This window comes from Lonchura striata, chromosome 5, assembly GCF_050655825.1.
Source record: "Lonchura striata isolate lonStrDom1 chromosome 5, ASM5065582v1, whole genome shotgun sequence".
Classification (NCBI taxonomy): Eukaryota; Metazoa; Chordata; class Aves; order Passeriformes; family Estrildidae; genus Lonchura; species Lonchura striata.
Window position 1 is genome coordinate 58,890,132 of NC_140707.1, and position 19,439 is coordinate 58,909,570.

The 19,439-nt window shown below is 40.1% G+C and overlaps 2 protein-coding genes across 4 annotated transcripts in view; one reads left to right on the plus strand and one right to left on the minus strand.

Annotated features, from left to right (window-relative positions):
- Positions 1 to 19,439, plus strand: part of PPP4R4 (protein phosphatase 4 regulatory subunit 4) — a 79,662-nt gene that overhangs the window by 56,264 nt on the left and 3,959 nt on the right. For 2 of the 3 annotated variants that reach the window (XM_085580667.1, XM_021541296.4), the window contains one exon: positions 1,458 to 2,622. In XM_085580667.1, coding sequence (XP_085436793.1) covers positions 1,458 to 1,571 — 114 coding nt within the window. In that variant the 3' untranslated portion in view covers positions 1,572 to 2,622. Of the gene's footprint in view, positions 1 to 1,457; positions 14,462 to 19,439 lie in introns of those variants that run through there. The other variant, XR_014955739.1, reaches the window with a different exon arrangement.
- SERPINA10 (serpin family A member 10) lies at positions 4,902 to 10,120 on the minus strand. Its single transcript, XM_021541298.3, has 4 exons — positions 9,400 to 10,120; positions 8,181 to 8,454; positions 7,344 to 7,491; positions 4,902 to 5,181 (listed from the first exon to the last, which is right to left on the minus strand). The coding sequence occupies exons 1-4, from the start codon at positions 10,118 to 10,120 to the stop codon at positions 4,990 to 4,992; spliced, it is 1,335 nt and encodes a 444-aa protein (XP_021396973.1). The 3' UTR covers positions 4,902 to 4,989.

Here is a 19,439-nt window from a genome sequence, read left to right on the forward strand (position 1 = left end):
AGATATCTTACTTAATAAGCAGAGCAGAGTTTTTCTGACTTCATGTTGAAGAGTTGCCAGTTAGATCATGATTCATCCTAGTGCAGACATTGACATAAATCATGAACACTGTGTTCTATCAAGCAGTCTGATCTTGTATCATTAAGCTATGTAGCTTTATTATATTCTTTTGAATGTTTTCAGCTTTATGAGATTGTTAGATATAAGATGTTTTGCTTGAGTTTATATTGCTGTAGTGTGACTGCAGATGTTCAACATGCAATTGTTTAAAACTGTTTATAAACTTTATAGATTCTTCAATGAATATGTCCACTTCATAGATAGCATTCAAGTATTTTGCATCTTGCCTGTAGCCATACAGATATTAGCTGATTTTATTTTACTTGGAATCAAAACTTTCTTTAAGGATGTGTGGTACAGGTTTTCTATTTTGCAAAAAGTGGGAGTATATTTATTGTTGGATAAAAATTAATTTTCTAATTTATTATTAGAAATTTCCAATTTATTATTAGAAAGTTAATTTTTATGCAATAATAAATATAAATAAATATCAGTATTTTATAAGATGTTCACAACTGATCTATAAGATATGCAATTTGGTGCATAACCATGATGTAACAGTTGTATGTTTAAGATGAGTATCTTCAAGTAATGTCTTTCATCCAGTCATATAATTTCTTAGAAAGTTAAGCAGAAGATGGAATAGTTCTGCTACTGATATACTACACTTTCAGTTGGCTTCTTACTGCTTTTAATCATGTTTTCATCATGACATTTAAGGTGCTAGAAGTTCTAATTTCCAGTGGGACTGGCTTCTGTTTTGTGTCTCATTTCTATTAGGAAGCTAGTAGGTATCCTGACACTGATACATCATCATATAATATATGCAGTTTTTAAATATTCAGCAATTTTAAAACAGTAAAAAAGAACACTATATCATGTTACTTGTAAATGATACTATAAAATATTGATACAAATTAATATTTCCAAGAGTTCTAAAAGTTATGCCCCCTCTTAGGAATATTTCTGTCTGATACAAATAGTTGTTAATTAACAGCTACAACTCTGAAACTGAAAAACAGTGTCTCTAAAGATTAAAAATTTCAGGCGTGAAAAATCCAGAAATTACCCAACAGAATATGTAGAAATTATAATGTGCCAGACTTTTGGCACTTTTTGTAGCCGTGAGTAGACTGTTTGTGCCACCTTAATCATCTCACTCAGATGGATCTCTACAAGAACTTCTGTAGACACCTGAATGGAGGACTTCACCCTTCTTGAGAATGCCCTCAGAATATATCCCTTTGGCTTTTTCAGTGAAATAGAGCGGCTCATAATTTGTAAAGTACAGCAGCTAAGAATTAAGTTAAAATGTTCTGCACAATAGCAGTGTAATATGTTATGCAGTTTAATAATATAGTAACAATATATTATGTGTGTTTCTTCTTTTGTATAAGAAAAAACAGAAAATCAAATTCCTAGCTCATCTGACAGAAAAATCAGGGAAGCAGAGACTGGAGGAAGCAACGTTCTGGTGGAATAAGGTGGGAGCAGCAGATGGGAGTCTCTAATGTCTGGACTAAATAAAATGCATCCTGCAATGTTAAAAAATTAAAATAAATCTTTTTAATAAAGTTCCAAGCTGTAAAATATGTTCTGATAAACAGTGTAATGGTTGCCGAATTCTAACATCGTAGTGAAATGATATGAGCTATAACTTCAGCTATGTGCTCTTAACTGCTGCAGCTAAGGAGATTTTGTTTTCTTCAGTTATGCCTTTGTAGTTTGAAGTCTTGGATTTAGAATGAACATATCCATTATTTAATTGACTTATTTACAATCTTAGCAACCCTTAGCTTTCATATCTTAAGGAAGAAATTGAAGGAATTGTTATGAATATGGAAAAGGAATCCCACATTTTAAAGATCTGCACACCTAATTTAAGACCAAAGTCCAGAACCATTGATCAGTCTATTAAAAACCATAGACTTTTGAAGCATTGTGCTGTGAATTTGGAATTAATGTTTTTACAAGTACTAAGTTAATAAAAAATTCTGTGTAAGTTTCAAAGCAATCTAAAAGTAAATGTTTCTGGATTATGTAAAAAAAAAAAGTTTTATTTAATATGTTTTGTTGTATAAATACTTGTTTTAATTTTAGTATTTCAAATTGTATTTTCACTGTAATAATTTATAATAATGAATCTAGTTTTTAATCAGCTGCTATTGTAAGCTGTCATAGTTCAGTGATGTCATCTGCATTTGTTTGTAATAACATTAATGTTTCTGTCAAAATTTATGTGGAAAAACATGCAATCATATTTGGAAAAGTTCTATTTATGCCAATACTTGAGAGAGGGATTATGAAGCTATTGTCAGCTTCTCTTTCAAAATGGAGGCAGCATAAATATATTGATATGAGAAATATATGGTTTTTTAAATCTATTGGTTTATGATAAAGATGATTTGGTCTGTGTATGCATATGTGTGTGTGGTTACTTTTTATAATGTAAAAACATGAATGATGATTTACTCAAAATAAAGCCTAGGACAATGCTATACATGCATGTTCTTGAAAAAATAATTCTCAGGGCATCTTTTATAATTAAAATAAATAAAAGCACTTACCTATGGAAGGTATTTATTTAAAATAGAAATAATGCTGGATGTATGCTGTCTTGTGTGAAGTACAAAATGTTTCTTTGGATTAAGCACTGTCTCAATGCTTAAGCTTCCTACGCCTCAGGTAGATTTAGCAACATTCTTTGTCTTAAGTCACAGGCATTGTTTGGGTTCTGTGGAAATACTTAATTTTTCAGTTTGTTCTGCAGCCTGGCATAGGATTTTGTAAATCACATATTTCTTTAAAAGCTTTTTGAGTTTTATGATGTTTAACATTCAGTATTGGTACAGGTGTACAGGTGACCTTGGCTGGCTCCTCCTGGGTTCTGCTTTTGGTTCATTAATGCAGGCAGATACTCCTGGTTTTCCAGGCACAGCTGACTCAAGTGCCAGCTACAGCTGCTCACCTGGGTCACAGGAGACTGCTCAGGCTGTTCTTAATCTGACCTTTGGCAGGGACCAAACTCAGATCATCAGTAGCCAGCTGTAGAACAGGACTCAAGACTGTGTTTGCCCTTTCAATGCCTTGCAGAGCAACCAGTAAGTTCAGAGAATTGAAGCTCTTTCTCCCCTTAATAAGCAGGTAATGAGTTCTCTAAACAGTCTGTCTTTTATTGATTTATTTAATGCTGATAACACATACTCTACTCAATAACCTAAAATTCCTTCAATGTAATCATTAAATGCTCTGTTTAGACATTTTGTGGATTGGACATTTTCCTTGTGCAATACCTCTGGTGTCTTGTGCATACTTTCATCAGTCCTTTGCACTACAGACCTACTTCCAAGCAGTCTTTTTAGATGCCACTTACTTCTGGGTTAGTTCTGCTAAACAGCACCAGTGCATTTGAACCCTTCGGGGCACTGTTTGTACCTGCTGGTCAGCTGTAGCTCTGGAATAACAGCTGAAGGTCAACTGTGCAGTGGCATTTGTTGGTTTTCTTATAGACCAGTGGCAGGAAGGAGTGATTCTCTTTCTGGGTATATTTGTAATGCAGTCTGGAGTTAGGTTAGATGCACATTCATAGTCTAGTCAAATAGCAGAGCCTGCCTCCTAAGTCCTTTTTTCAGTGAGGTACATCAGTGTCTGGGCTGTCGTGGGCAATGGTAACTGAGGTGATTTTTAGAGATTTACCAGCTTTACCCTATAATGTATCTTTTCTATCTTCTCTAGCAGAGGTATCTTATGTTTACTGATAGACACCTGTGAAGTTCCTTGTCAAATGATTTTGAAAAGGCTTCTGCTCCTTTTTGGGCAATTATTTTGTGAGGGTTATATGATCAAGCAGAATAACGCTGACATCTGTTAATTACATAAACCTAGAAGCAGCTTTTTCATTGTTTCATACTTTATACATAGGACTCTGCTAATTAAAATCTATTAAATGTTATGATTTAGTCATTTTGTTGGATGCACTGCTCTACTTGAATAAAGGAAATTGTGGTTAGATCATGGAAATATTTTTCTGAAAATATTTCTGAAATATTTTTCTGAAACATCATGGCATTACCTTTTGGATTTTAGGATCAGCTCTGTGAATAAATTTGTTGTACTTTAATAGAGGTATGTTTTTTCCTACCAAAGTGTGCCTTATTTCAGTTATAGAGCCCTGTTACATAGTTCACCTTGGTGTCTAGATGATATTACAGGTAGAAAGTCTGGGTTTAAGAGAGGGCTAGCTTTGTGCTATGAAATAGTACAGGCCAGTTTTTCCAAACTCAGAATGCCTAAGTTATTTTTCAGGACTATTTTGTTTTTAATGCAAAGAATATTTTTAAGGCACATCATGTACTCTGAGAAAATGAGGTGATTTGGTAGTCTGGATAAATGCTTTGAAAGAGGTCACACTCACAAGGCAGACTTCATGATAGACTTATTTTCTATGAAATAAAGATCTCTAGACAAAGGTTAAGAATTCACTTTTAGGATTTGATACTCATTCTGTTTTCATAACTGGCAAAATTCTGCTAACACTCAGGTCACTGGGCTCTTCAGTCTCTTTGTAAAGAAGCTAACATTGAGGAATCTGCAGTGTTTGGGAATGAGCTTCCTGAATATTATGGCATTTGAATGTCTGGGGCTTTTTATTCAGATTTTTCACGAAAATACTGATTTTTTTAAATTTCACTTCTGTGGTTGTTGGGTTTTCTTTTACCAAAGGTAGATTTTACAAGTCACATTTTTGTTGCTTTGAGCCTTAATGAAGTTAGCTTGTTGTGTGGCATTAATAAAATATTGCTAGCATGATCTAACTAGGAGAGACAAAACGGGTTTTCACATTTCACATTTCAGTGTCTTTTTATTATAAAATAAATTAATAAAAATAAAGCCTCTTACATACCAAAAAATAGAAACTATTACCTTTATTCACATTTCTGTTGGATCAATCACCCTGCCAATGAACAGTAATGTTTTAAAAGTTTCTTCAAAAATCATGAAAAGGAATGGTCGGTCCACTTTGATGACAGGAGGCACTGTGAATGCAGTTATTTCTGAGGCACTTGCTGCTGCAGCCTCAGTTCCTTCTTCATCCACTTCAATAACTGCATTTTGGACAACCTGAAGTGCAAGGTAGAAATAAGTATGTGACAGAAGTAAATACTAACATGAAGATTATTCTTCCAGGTGAAGAAAGCTTCTGTTATGCATTAAAATGAACAGTTCAGTGCAATCTACCTCTGTTAGACTGGTGGAGGAGTCAGCACAGCCACTATGCCCACAATGCTCACAGTGTGGATGCCAGTTCAGGAGTCATTGCACGTTTTCACATTCCTGAGCACAGACCTCACTTAAAGATCAGGGGTTTTGCATGAAACAGCCATTGCATTTGTGCAGAGTGCTCCTATTTGACACCTAACTGTGCAAAGATGTTTCTCAATTGTAGGAAATGTGTTTTCACCAGTCACAAACACTGACTGGCCAGATATGTCATTCACAGCTGACTTTGTGAGAGCTGAGGGAAATGCACCAATCTTTATTTTTTCCCCCGTATATTTCTAATTTGTACATATGGTAGCACAGACTAAATATGTAGAGCAATAAGGCACAGTCCTGGGTTGGTTTGAATATTTTCCACACCCACTGAAATTGCAGCCTGGCAGAATCTGATTTTTCATTTTTCCATCTTTTCCATTTTGTTCTTTCAGCCTGCTTATATCTGTGTGTGCTTCTGCTGTATTAGTATCTGTACTGGTGAACTGCCTGGTGATCTTGTGGATTTACAGCTCTTAAACTCATAATTCTAGGAATTACTTAGGTGAAAACAGTTGAAGGGCTTCACCAGTGTTGAGGTTTGTGCTACATATTCTTAAATAATATTTTTGTCTTTCACAATTCCCAGGGACAGGATGCTCTTCTGGCACTTCGTAGCTGATGCACATATTGCTTCTAATATCAGTTAGCAGCTCCTGTTAAAGTGTGATTTTTTCATAACACAATAGAGTTAACTGCTGCAAACACAACTCTACAGCTGAGAATCAGCATGAAAGTTATGTGATCAAGAGGAAGGGAGAAAAGAGTCGCAGATCGCCATTAAATTTCCCAACAGTGAAATAGTTCATACCAAACTGAAAATCACTGCAGTTTTATCCCTTTAATCAGTTTATTCTTAGGATGTTAGATCTTCCCAGAAAGGTTGTTTTGTTAAGCCACTACAATTTTGAAAACCTGTAGGTCAAGCATGAGAGTTTTTGAAACTTGTATAGAAGTATTTATTATCCCACCCTGTTAATTGGCTAATCACAAAGGCTTCTATAAGGAAGATACTTGTGGGTACAAGTATCTCTGTGTGTTTTGTCTTTCATCTCCTTTCTTTGACCATGCATTTTAATTTTCTATTATCAGCAAATTGTCCTTTTTATAGACTAGCTGTTTCTTTTTCATAAGACATCTCTGGTCACATAGACATTCCTTCTTGATATTGATGTGATTGGCAAGTCCTTTGTCTTCCATTCTTTGCTGCTTCTCATTCTGTCTGTGTTTTCCATCAGTCTTCTCAAATTCACCTGTGCTCTCCCTTAAGCAGCAATACAAAATATCACTTTCTACTCCTCTTTCTGCGTGGGGCTGTGTTTCTGTCTTCTGGGCTGTTCACTGCCCTTGCCTTTACATGTTTAAAGGTTCTTTGAAAGTTTCAGCATACAAAGTGGAAGATGTATATGGGTTGAAGTGCAACTGTATTATGCCAATTCTTTCCTGTGAGATTCTGTTTTCTCTCTTCTGTAGTATATAGAAGAAAAAGTAGGAGTGCTTTGACTTCTCTTCCCTCACTGCTAACTTTTTGACACTTTATTATTTAAACTTTCTAAGGTTCTTTATATTTTGAGAAGTGTACCTGTCTCTGGACTGTGTATGAGGAGTTCTTTCCTTGAATTTCCTTCCTTGCCCTGGCTTTTGCCATTTGACTGTCATTTATATTGTCTTTCTTGTCCACAGTTTTTGTAAAATTGTGCTCATAACCTGCCAGCCATATTTCTCTTGAGGCAGATTGAATCCTCTCCTGTGATTTGGGAGGTGTTGAGCATCTGTGAGATGTCACTTCTCCTTACCTCTACACACCTCATACTTGAAGTGGGATCGGTTCTGATTAAGGTGTGTAGATTGCACATACCTGGCAGATGAGGTATTTTGCTATTAGTGTCCCTACACATTCATGTGACCATCTTGGCTGGCTCTTTATATACTATTATAATCCAAACAGCAAATAATTTTAGTGGGCTTACCTGTGAAACTGCTACATATTTGTGATCTGTCAGATGACTAAGATCTGCTGAATGTGTAAAGAGTTTTTTAATTCCAAGACCTTGAAGCAGTTTCTTCATTTTGTATTTTTGCTCTAGTTTAAACTTTGGAAATGAAATATCCACTTTTCTGTTAAAAAAAAATAAAATTAAATGCAAACAGTCACTTGACTGCTGAAATGCACACTACTCAGGAATTAACCTTTACACAGAAAAAGAAGGGACAAAACCTGGAGAGTCTAGCATTTAGGTTGGCAGAAAATAATTTCTAACCTGTTGGCTGCCAGCGATACTAGAAATAATTTCCTTTTCTGTATAAATACTTCCATCAGCAGTTACAGTGTCCTGATACCACGGCAACACACTACTTCATTGACTGGTGAAAGAATTTTCACTTCAGGAACTACATTTCACAGGAATCATTTGGGTTTACATTTTTATATTTAAATTTATCAATTCCTCTGGGTTTCCTCTGGTAAGAAATGTTTAATAAATGTCTAGATTTTTTGTGGATTTTGCTCAGCAGTACTAATTTAAGGAGAGAGACCTAAGGGAGAATATAGAAAGACTCATGCCCTCACAGAGAGAGACATTTTTAACTGAGATGAGCTGAAGTTTTGTCCCCTTGGAGTCAAAACTTCACATGCCACTTGGGCTATGGATAGGCCATTAAAGGACCTCTACTCTGTAGATACCTCTTGCCACAGAGATGCTACCAGGGGAAAAGGCTTAGGATGACCAGCTAATCTTTCCCGGGCTTTGTTGCTTTGCTGGAGTAGACATCAAAGACATTAGGACCCATGGGTGTCAAAGCAATACCTGGTTTTCATGTTTCCAAGCCAGGATTCCACAAGCTCTGTAGTCAAATGGTCTTCAATTGAAATGTAGTCTCCCTCTTTTTCTGGGATAACAATCAGCATGTGGGCATTCCCTTTGTAAGGTATCTTTATCACAGTGCATCTTAAGTTCTCATCAAAAGTTGAATTAATTTTATCTGACTTGAACATCATAGGTACCCGTACACTTCTGTATTTGTTTATGTGGAAAGTCTCAATTTCTGTGAATTTGGAATTAAATGGATAGACCCACTTGCCTGAGGAAAGAAAGAAATTAAATAATTATGTGTGTTTAGATTTGTTCAGAAAAGTGTTCTAAAAAGTTTAAAAGATACAGTCTGAATCTATTTGAAGTGGCTATAAGTTGTGTCTGGGATTGGTGGATGACAATTTCAGTATATTTTATGTTTATTGTATATAAATATTTTTACAGGAAAAAAACCCCAAAGTAATCCACAAAATAAACTGCTTCATTTGCACAGAAAGAAGGGAGATATTTTTCTAAGGTTGGTTAGTTGCCACTCAAGTTCAGAATTTATGTTACCTTTGTTTTGTTGATACCTGTTGAGCATCTGACCTTTCCTAACATGTAACCTCTGAAATTCTCTACTAGCAGTTCAGTGTCCTGTATTTAATTTAATTATACAATATTTTGGATGGGGATTCACTGGCTTCTCCACGGAATGGTTTCTGCCCATTTCTTTCCCTCACCCTGTAAGGCAATATAATGGGGTACTTGAGTTCCTCTAGGGCAGATGATTCTTGATTGAAATAGAGAAATCATTTTTGTTTGAATGATTTTGTGTACTATGCTAAAGCAGTCCATGATTTTATGCCCAGTATTCAGCATTTAAGACTATTGTGATTGAGACTTTTTCATTTTAATGGGTGAATGAAAATAAAACAATGTTTCCTGTCATAAAGAGGGATAATTTGGAGACGGACTGAGATAGTTTGATACAGGGCTTTTTGTTCCCTTTGAGAGTCTATTGTATGGAAGACAGCATAGACGAATTATGGTTCCCTGCCATGAAAAATAATTTCCTATTAAATAAGCATAATAGAAAAAAAAAATAAACTTAGATAAAGACATAGAGAAAACAGGACATATAAATTCATTTAAACTCCCCCTAATGTAGCTTAAGTTAGAGTCTTGATTCTCCTAATAAATAATTATTCTGCAAAATAAAAACAGCAATTACCTTTAAAGAAAATGTAGTCCACAAGCACCAGTTTATTATGGCGGTCCAGCTCTTCAAAAAACACTGGGATTTTTCCTTTGGTCATTTTGTTAATGTTTTGATTGATGAAATGTTTTGCCTGTGTTAAATTTTCAAAGTCCACTTTCAGGAAGTCCATATCAAAGTACTGCTTAGATAAATTCAGGAAAGACTCCTTGAGTTTGAAGTCCTTTTGAATAAAAGAAAGAATACCTTGCACGAGGAGAAATTCTTCATTCATTGTGATGTTACCTATCAGTTGTTTAAACAAAGCTGGTAAATGTTGGTGATCCACTCTGTCCTTCACATCATGGAGATTTAGACCTTTTACAATTTGTCTGTGTGTTTCTCCTTTGGCTGCCATCATATAGACACTCATGAGAGCTGACACAGAAAGGGGAGAGATGATTACATTGTTATCGTGTGTCATTGCAATTTTTCTGTAGAGGTTAAATCCAAAATTTGCAGTCTTTTCAGTGAAGTTGTGAAGAGTGAGGTCTTCAAAACCTTGGTCTTCAAAACCTTGGTGTTCAAAAGGCTTAGAGATGTTTTTGTGGTGATACCACTCTTTGGAAATACTGATGTTACTTCTTTCCAAGAAATTACTCTCTTTTTCCTCCTTTGGAAATTTAGGTTTGATATCAGCCTGGATAAATTCAAAACATATTTCACTTAAGAGAAGTATGTAGATTCCTGTTTTCATGTTGACATCCAGTAATGAGCTCTTTAGAGTTTTTCCTAGAAATAAAGGCGACAAAATGACTTTTAGTTTGTTCAATTCAGAATGCAAAAGGTCAAAGATGCAGAGGTCTTTCTGCATCTTCAGGGTATATACTGAAACCTGGCCAACAAAATGTTCAGACAAGACCAGGCAGATCTTGCAGGACACCTCAGGCAAACCTTAGCATCAGACATTGTGTAAATTTGCAAATGAAATGCACTTTGCAAGCATAAAGTGCAAATATGATTATTATCCATCTTTCCATGTAGCAATATATGAATTCTCTCCCATAAAGTAGTGTTGAATTGCACCTTACGGAAAAATTTTGAATGGCTACAATCTTTGGAGATGCATTTTCCCATTGTAAATTACATGGGGTGTTTAAGACCACCAAACCTGCACAGATTCCTTTTGTATAGCAGTGGGCAAAGGGGTAAATGAGATTAAAAGATGGATTTAATGGCCTGTCATTAAAGTAGTAAGTGATTCAACAGTCTAGAATCACGTGGCAATTGTTAACTACTCCTTTTAAGCTAAGGATCTGTAGCAGCAAATTATGGTCATTGTATAATTTGTGATTTGGCATATGGGGAAGCTGGTTTTATCCGGTTTATTCAGAGTTCAGCTGAATTTCACAGTTGGCTGATTCAGGCTGTGGGAGTTAGTCCTGGAAAGGTATGTTGATGTGAGTACTGAGACATTTGGGTGCCAAGTCACGAGGTGCTTTTGGCAGTCAGGTGGTGTGCTATTTTCTTGTGAGATAATAGGTCATATTCTGTACTTGCTGCAACACAGATGGGCTGTCATGACTTAATCAGGAGGCAGTGAAATCGATGAATGTTATGCCTGCTCTTGAGTGCATGACAGAGAACGGAGAAAAATATGCAGCAAATATGTTGTGAATATTTTTAAATTTATTTTTCTTTCCCATTAACCCTTGATTTATTTTTCATGGGATTCTCAGTGTCTGGGTTTTCAGGACTGGAGTAAGGAAGGGGATGACTTGACTTCAGCTCCTGCCTTGCTAGCCAAGCAGTGCATGGGACATCTGGAGTGCTGGGATACTCACTGTCCCCTGGCAGGCTGAAGCAGCCAGCTCAGAGTTAGTGCAGGAACTGCTGAACATTCCTTTTGCTGTAGTGACCCACTTCTGTAGGAAGTAACACAGGCACAGAGGTCCTGTTCCTGCCGCAATGCTGCACCTGCCCTGGCAGCAAAGAAGGAGGTTCTTTCCTCTGGGAGTCATCCCTACTTTGAAGAAGCATCCTTGGACACTGCAGAGTCAGCTCTAGTGAAGAGGCAGGGATTGGAAAATTTTGCTTTTGATCATATTCAATGAGAGGGAAAGGATTTCCTGCAGCAGCAGTTTCTTGCTCTGAAAGAGCATCAGGCCTAACTGCTCACCAGGTATTGCAGAGCACAAGGCCTTCCTCATCTTTTCTGTTATCTTCTCGATGCAATTCCTGCACACAGCGTTGCCTTTGGCAGATGTCACTGCTGCCTCTCTCTCTGGGGGCTCTGGGACAGGACGTGGCTCAAGTGGCCGCCAGCATCCCCAGGAGATGTGAAGGGACTGGCTGGGCAAAGTGCTGAGCTGCCTTCCAGAGGGCTCTGCCTACCCCACACAGACTGGTTTTGGATGGGAAGGGCAGGACAAATGCAGAAGCTCTTGTTTACAGGTTTATCCCAAATTATTCAACACTCAAGGAAAGATTCCTGAATCCTCAGGCAAACGCATACACATGTGCTACTGATTTGGGTGCAGTGAACATGGAAATAAGAACCTTGCAGTTGCACTAAGTAATCACTGCAAATCTGAGATTGCAAACATTTAAAGTTTACATTAAAGCAGCTGTATCATTCACCTTTACTAGTTAGAAACAGAGCATGTCCTCTAGAACTAGGAAAAACAGTTCTGGGAACAATAAAGTAGAATTTATGTACAGTATAGACTTGTATTTAGACCTGAGTGAAGCTTATTGCTAATTTTAGACAACTTACTTTATTTGTAGAGCAGAGAGCTCATTAATAAATGTGTGTCAGAGCAAAGTGAACATTATTTCCATTTTAAGAAATATTTATTTCTATCAATATCAAAGAAAGACGCTTCTTGTGCAAATGCCTTTTTCTTTTGAAAGCATTAGAGCAAGACAAAAATCCATTAGAAACAGATTAAGATCTACAACCATTTAAAACATCGCATCTAGAGAATCATTGATAAATATATAAAATTGCATTATATATATAAAATATATTATGATATTTTCTTTACAATCTAAATACTTCATATAAATCTTATCTTACCTATTAGATAGCTCTTCTGTTATGTTTCTCAATCAGTTATGTTTAAAAATGAGATTAAGATGTCTGTCCCATTTAGAAGTTTTTGAACAAATATTTGCTCTTCCAAAGACTGATAATCTGGTTTTGTCTGTTATAAATTAACTGTTTTATAAACACTGAATATGTGTTTCCTATAAATGGCATAATAAGGGAGGGTTATATTCCAGTAAATATGTTCTGTCTTTCACGAGAAACAAGAGAACAACAAATTCTTTGCATTTAGCCCTTCAGCAGCCTATCAGGATGTGGCCCCCACATCCAATAGCCCATGAGAATTATTTTTCAGGTAGGCTCTGAGTTACTCAGTGGTGGAAGACGTATCCAATCCTGCTTAAATTATCCCCTTACATAAAAGAATATGTCAATATTCACCAAGGCATGAGGGAGGGAGAGAGGGAGAAGGTACAGAACATTTGTAGGGGTGTTACCAACACCCTTGCCCTGCAATTTGGCCACATGTTGAGAGGAGAGGCCACGGCTCCACTCCTACTTTGAAGAATGTGCCAGGTATTCGGTGATAAATCAGTCTGCCAACATCAACTGCCTGATAACCACTGAGGGATTTCTCCCATAAAATACAGAGTGGGCCAAGCTGATATCCCTACAAAAGTTATACAGAGCTATGGGAGGCATTAATAAATTTGAATTTTCAGTTGGTCTTGCTTGAACGGATTTGTGTCTTGAGCCTCATTATTTGGGCAGGGCACATTCTTTAAGACAAATAGTTCATTCAACAATTTCTCTAGAGTGGGATGGTCTAAACGCTTCACTGTTTTGATCATTGGCCTAATTCCAGATAAAGCATACACATGGAATTCCCTATCTTCCCTTTGTGTTCCTAATTTTTTTCAAAAATACTCCCAAATGAAATAGAACATTTAATTTTGATTTGGATTGTAAAATAAAAATAATGTGGCTTTCAAATGTGAGATAAGGGTACTAGTCTCTAATTTTCCACTGAACTGAAAAAATAAATGTTATATGCAGGCTAAGTGGATGTAGTAGATATTTTTGAAAGCCCATAAAGAATTAGGGCATCCAGGACTCAGTTTAAAAAAGGCTTTTTGTTGCTGATGAGTATTGCTTCTATAAGAGTGTTTGCTTACAAGTTGTAAGATTTCACTAGGAAGGGCTTAAGAACTGCATGCAGCCCCTCTGTTGTGTGGTATCAAGGATACCAGATTTGTATCCTTGTTGCAAGGATACCATACTGGAGGGCAGTTGTGGGGTTTGTGCTCTTAAGGAGTTCAACAGAGGGGTCACAGACTCTAGCTTCTTAAATTCTAGTTTGTTTAAATTAATTTAAAATATTCTTCCTTTTAGAAGCAATCCTGGTCATAATAGACCCCCAGTGTAGGCATTGTATTACAGAATATGGGAAAATAAGATGGGTTTACAAACTGAAGGCCCTGTAATGTCAGGCAGTCTAGTCCCTAAACATGAAAAAGATCTACTGTGGGTGCCCCAGTGACTTCAGAACTTCTGTTCTCTATCCATGTGACTGGACACTTTTTTTTTCCTGCTTCCGAGTCTATATGTATTTCTGGTTAATTCAGTTTGATTTGAAATTCAAGTATCCTCTCATTGCGTGGCAGAAATTTGCATCTAATATGGTTGAACAAAGCTGCATTACTGTGGTGTGGCTCTGAATCTCTTCTGAAAACTGTGGTGCTGTGGTTGTGGCCCAAAAGAAAATACAAGAAAAACCTGATGGACACAGACCCTGTCTTTTGTGCTCAGCAAAATCAGCGGTTATTTGCAATGATAGTGGCAAACAAGCCTTTTCCTCCTCTCACCAGGATGCTGACACACATGGTCACTGCTGGAAACTAAGACACTCAATATTGATATTTAATATTCAAAAGATTAAGATTGTTTATACATCGTACTGAAAAGAGGGGTTTGAAGAAATCAAAAAGTCTTTGACTATCTGTTCTGGTTTGTAGGATAAGCTTGTATTCTATTTGCCATCTGTTGGAGGTTGGGTAGGTTTATTACCTCTTCCAAGAACGATGGTTTGCTCTGAAGAGGTAATCGTTTGTTAATGGGCCCATTGACTGACTCACTGCAGGCCTGGTAACGTTACACCATCCCACTGTGAGATGCTCCACCCAGAGGGGGAAGCCAAGCACTCTTTTATGATATAAAGTGGTACCTTCTGGGGATACAGGGCAGCTCTCTCTCTCTTTGCGGGATTCCCAGAGAAGCAGCTCCTTCGGCAGGATTCCCAGAGAAGCGGCTCCTTTGCCGGGATTCCCAGAGAAGCAGCTCCTTTGGCGGGATTCCCAGTGAAGTGGCCCCTTTGCTGGATTCCCAGAGGAAGACCGGCCCAACTGCCACCAGATCTTCAGAGAAAACTATACCCTTCTAAAGAGCACCACTTCAACTGCAATTCATCAGCCACTGCAAGACGAGCAGCTGTCATTTCAACTGGACTGCTACCAACAGCCCGACTCCTCAGGGTGTCAGGTTGTGGACTTTATCACTAGTTCTGTTTGTACCAATTGCATTTGCCTTTTTAAATTGTTATTTAGTTTCTCCTAGTAAAGAATTGTTACTCCCATTCCCATATCTTTGCCTGAGAGCCTTTTCATTTAAAAATCCTGGTAATTCGGAGGGAGGGAGTTTACCTTCTCCATTGCACAGGAGGCTTTTGCCCTCCTTCACAGACTCCTGTCTTGTCAAACCAAGACAAATAGTGTGGAAAATCTTATATGAAGTCCATTCCTCCTGGCTCTGTCCCATAGGAAACTCATTTCCTATCAGTTTGTCTATTAAGAAAAAAAAAAAAAAATAAACCCCAAAACAAAAGAAGCTTGCTTTAGTGTTTTCATTTGCTACAGTATTATTGCAAACACACAACAGAACTCTGTCGAGCCTTCCTCCTACCATAGCCCCCAATGGAGGCACTCCATGGCTCTTGGCTTTCAGTGCTGTTCACCTGCTTCTCACAGCTGTACCCATTGGGTAGGAGGCTTGGCTGCAGCCCCACTCCCAATTACCACAAAAATCCCCCCCCACCTTTTTGTTTGTTTGTTTGCTTGTTTTTGGTTTTGTTTTTCGGGTTTTTTGGTTTTTTTGTTTTTTTTGTTTTTTTTTAATAAATCGACTATTTCTCTACAGGACTCTTGCAGAAGAAATTGTAAAAATGGTACAAGTATCTCTTTTGTAGATTTCACTAACTCTGGAATGTGTCCATGTACTGACCTTGATTCACTCCTTCAGGACAGGAATTCAGGTAAGAAGGAGTGAACAAATCTTCCATCTCTGACTCCAGTTTTAAGCTCCAGTTAACCTGCTCTTGCTGTGTCTGGTTATAGCAATCAAATTATTAGTAAAAATATTAACTGGGCTTATTTGAATCAGTGTAAATGACTGATCAATACTGTTATAAGAACACAGTAGCTCCAGCAAGAAATTAATATGGGTTTTTTCCCCATGAAGTACACAGGAAATTTACACGGATTATCAATCAAATAGGGAGCATTTGGCAGCTTTCAGAAGGAAGTGAGGTTGGTAACAAAGCTCCTTTCACAGAACATGAGATTGATTTGAGTTGCAGGAATCAGCTTGTGAATTCTTGTTGGCATCATGAACCTGATAGCTTCACTCATACTTCTGATGGAAAGGTGTGCAAACGCTGCACTTTGCACACTTGCTGGAAGCTGTACCAAGGGACTGAGGACTGAAAAAGAAAATAAGTGTGAAGGTTCAGATCTGGAGAGGAGCTAGATTTGCCTGCATGGTGCATTCAGAATTGTGCCCAGTTTTGGGCTTCTGTGTACACAACAGACATGGACTTACCGTGAGCCCAGCCAAGGGCCACAAAGATGATTCAGGGATTAGAGCACCCTCCATATGAAGGAAGGCTGGGACAGCTAGAACTGTTAAAAGAGAGGCTCAGGGGGAATCCATTTGGAAACAATCCTGTGCCATGTGCTCCAGGAAAACCTTGCTTGAGCAGGGGGCAGATGACCCACTGTGATCCCTTCAACCTGACCCTTTCTGTGATTCTGTGATCTTACCAGTGCATCTAAACACCTGATGGAAAGGAATGAAGGCAAGGGAGTCAGACTCTTCTCGGTAGTGCTCAGTAAAAGGGGAACATGGGCACAAGTTAAGCCACATCGAATTCAAACGGAAAACAGGATTTTTTTTTTTTTTAATTGTAAGGGTGGTCAAACAGTGGCAAAGGTTGCCCAGAGAGGTCATGAAACTCCATTTATGGAGATCTTTGAAACCCAGCTGGACACTGTGCTGGGCAATTGGTTCCAAATGACCTTGCTTGAGCAGAGGGGTTGGACTAGATGATATCAAGAGGCTGCTCCAAACTTCAACCATTCTGTGATTCAAAACCTTTATTCAGTTGCTCTTTAAATTCAGCTGGTACATGCCCTGTCATCCTGTGTACATTTGCATCCAACAATCACTTTGCCTCTTTTCTCCTTGCAGTGCTGCCAGTGGAATGCCAGGAGCCCAAAGTGTGCTGCTCCACCCTATGCACGGCATCTCAAAGGTACCTAGTTCCTACCTCTGCTGATGCACACAAGTGCTTCAGTACTCAGAAGCTTCAGAACCTGGGTACAGAAGATCACAAACACATGGTACAATCCCTGTTTTACAAACAGGGATTCTTTTCTTAGCCCAGGGCACTCTTTTGGGGCCCCCAGCATAAGGCACGCAGGGATCCAAGCAAAGCTTCCATGAGAGATGTAGGCAGGTGGATACTGCCCACCCCCTTTTCTTTCCACATGCCCTCAATCCCTGCTGGGACACTCACGCTTCCCATTCCAGCTTGGCTGGAGCTACCGGGTATGATCATCAGTCAATCTGCCCCTACGGGGATGGAATATCCAGAAAATAAAACAACAAAGTGAAAAAACAGATGAACTTTATTCAAATTTAATACTCCAAAAATCTAAAACTATGCGGTGGGAAATCTACATGGGGACAACCTAAGACCTAAACGAACTTGATAATATCTTAGAACTAGAAAGCTAAGAAAAACTTCATCTTGGGAAAAAGGTTTTGGGGAACTTATGGCTATCCTAAGGGGAGCTATAGCTAACAAAGGGGATCCTAACTAAAACCTACACCTAAAAACATACATGCCCCAGCTCTGCTCTGCCAGCCGAGAGGCGAGCTAGAGCTGGGGACCTCAGAGCTGGGGGGAGAAGTGCAGCCGCCTCTTCTTCCACAGTCCCCATTTGGCTGTGGTCTTCTGCCGGCGCCTCTCTGGAGAGCTGAGGCGCAGGCACAGCCGCAGCAGGGCATCGTGCTGCCTCAGCAGCTGCAGCAGCTCCTTGCTGCAGCTGCGTCCCTGGCAGCAGCGCTGCCCTGCGCAGACCGGGGGGCTCTGGCTCTTCTCCTGCAAGACACAGAACGGGGAGAGTGTGGCGATGAGCCATCTGGCCATCACTTGGGACGCCCCAGGAGACACTCTGGCCTGGCCAGGCTGCCCAGGGCTGAGGCTGCAGGGAGAAGAGCTCTGAGCAGCTCAGCTTGGTGTCCCTGGGGCTCAGCCCCCAGCCCTGATTCCCTCCCTGGGCTGCAAGTCCCCCTCTGCCTTGGGGCCTTGGGCAAAGTACTGCCAAGAGGGCCAGGACCCTTGGGATCTGACCAGCTTTTCCCCTCCATGGCGGCTCTCAGGCCTCACCCGACGCAGGCTTGATTCAAGGCCTTCTTTCATGCTTACCCCTGCCCCCATTCCAGCTGCCTGACACCCTTCCCTCACCTCTCCCCACCAGCTCTTCAGCCTGCTGCCGAGGCAGTCCACAATCGCCGTCAGCAGCAGCTGCACGACGGTGGCCACCACGGCCTCTGCCACCACCGGGACCCACCAGGGGGTCGTCTCAGGGCTGGTGGCTGGCTGCTCCCTTTCCTCAGGGAGCGAGGCCACGGTGCCCTTGTCCCCCTCAGGGTAGCTGGAAGGGTTGAGGGGCAGGGCCAGTATGAACAGCACGCAGATGCTCAGAGGCAACCAGGGGCCGTCACCAGCCATGGTGCTGCTGTGGCGGGAGCCGTCACCTCAGCACCACTCTGGCTGTGTCTCCACACTGGCTACTGGGCGTTCTCTGGGCACCGCAGCGACAGGCTGGGGACAGTTCCACGCCACCCTGCCAGCCCCAGAGGCTGTGATGTCACAGAACTGTGGAATCAAGTGCCCTGGGAGGATCCATCCCCAACATGGCAACCCCAGCAGAGCCCTGAGGGCCACGCCCGCTCTTTCCTTGAGCCCTCCCCCAATGGGGACCCCACCACTGCCCCAGGCAGCCTGTTCCCATCTTATTTTGCCCCTCTCTGGGCAAAAGTTCTTCCGACTGTCCAACCCACACGTCCCACGTCCCTGCTCAAAGTCTTTGCTGGCATTTGCTCTCTCATGTCCTTCCCATCTCTGAGAATGCTCAGGCACCGCCTCATGAGAAATTGCCTCTAGGCAGGAGAAGAGGCTTGGCCCATGATTGCTGCTCAACCTTCTGGCCATCCCAAGGGGCTGCTTCTTCTTAATCTTTGATGTCTCTGCCATCTTGGCAGTCGGAGCACCCTGCAGGCCCAGAGACGGCAGTGGTGCTCAGTGAAGCCTTGGTGGCAGCGCCAGCTGGAGCAAGTGGCCCTGGCACAGGAGGGAGCTGGAGCCCTCACACAGAGCCCTGCAGGAAAGAAGGACTGGCCTGGAGCTGCAGGGGGTTCTTGTGGCCCAAATGCAGGAGCCAGCCCTTGGTTCTGTCCTGATAAAACCTAGCAAGTGACCTGAGACCTATACTAAGGGACCAGCTATGTGTGTTCAATAGCAGCTGCTGCTGTTTTCTATGAAATGCATCTACAGAAAGAGTAAGCAGTTGCATGTTGTCTCTGCAGTAGTGGTTCTCCCTGCAGTAGTGGTTATCTCTGTCAAGGAATCCAAAAGTTAAATTATTTCCTCAGGCAGATATATTCAAACCCAAAGCACCACCTACAA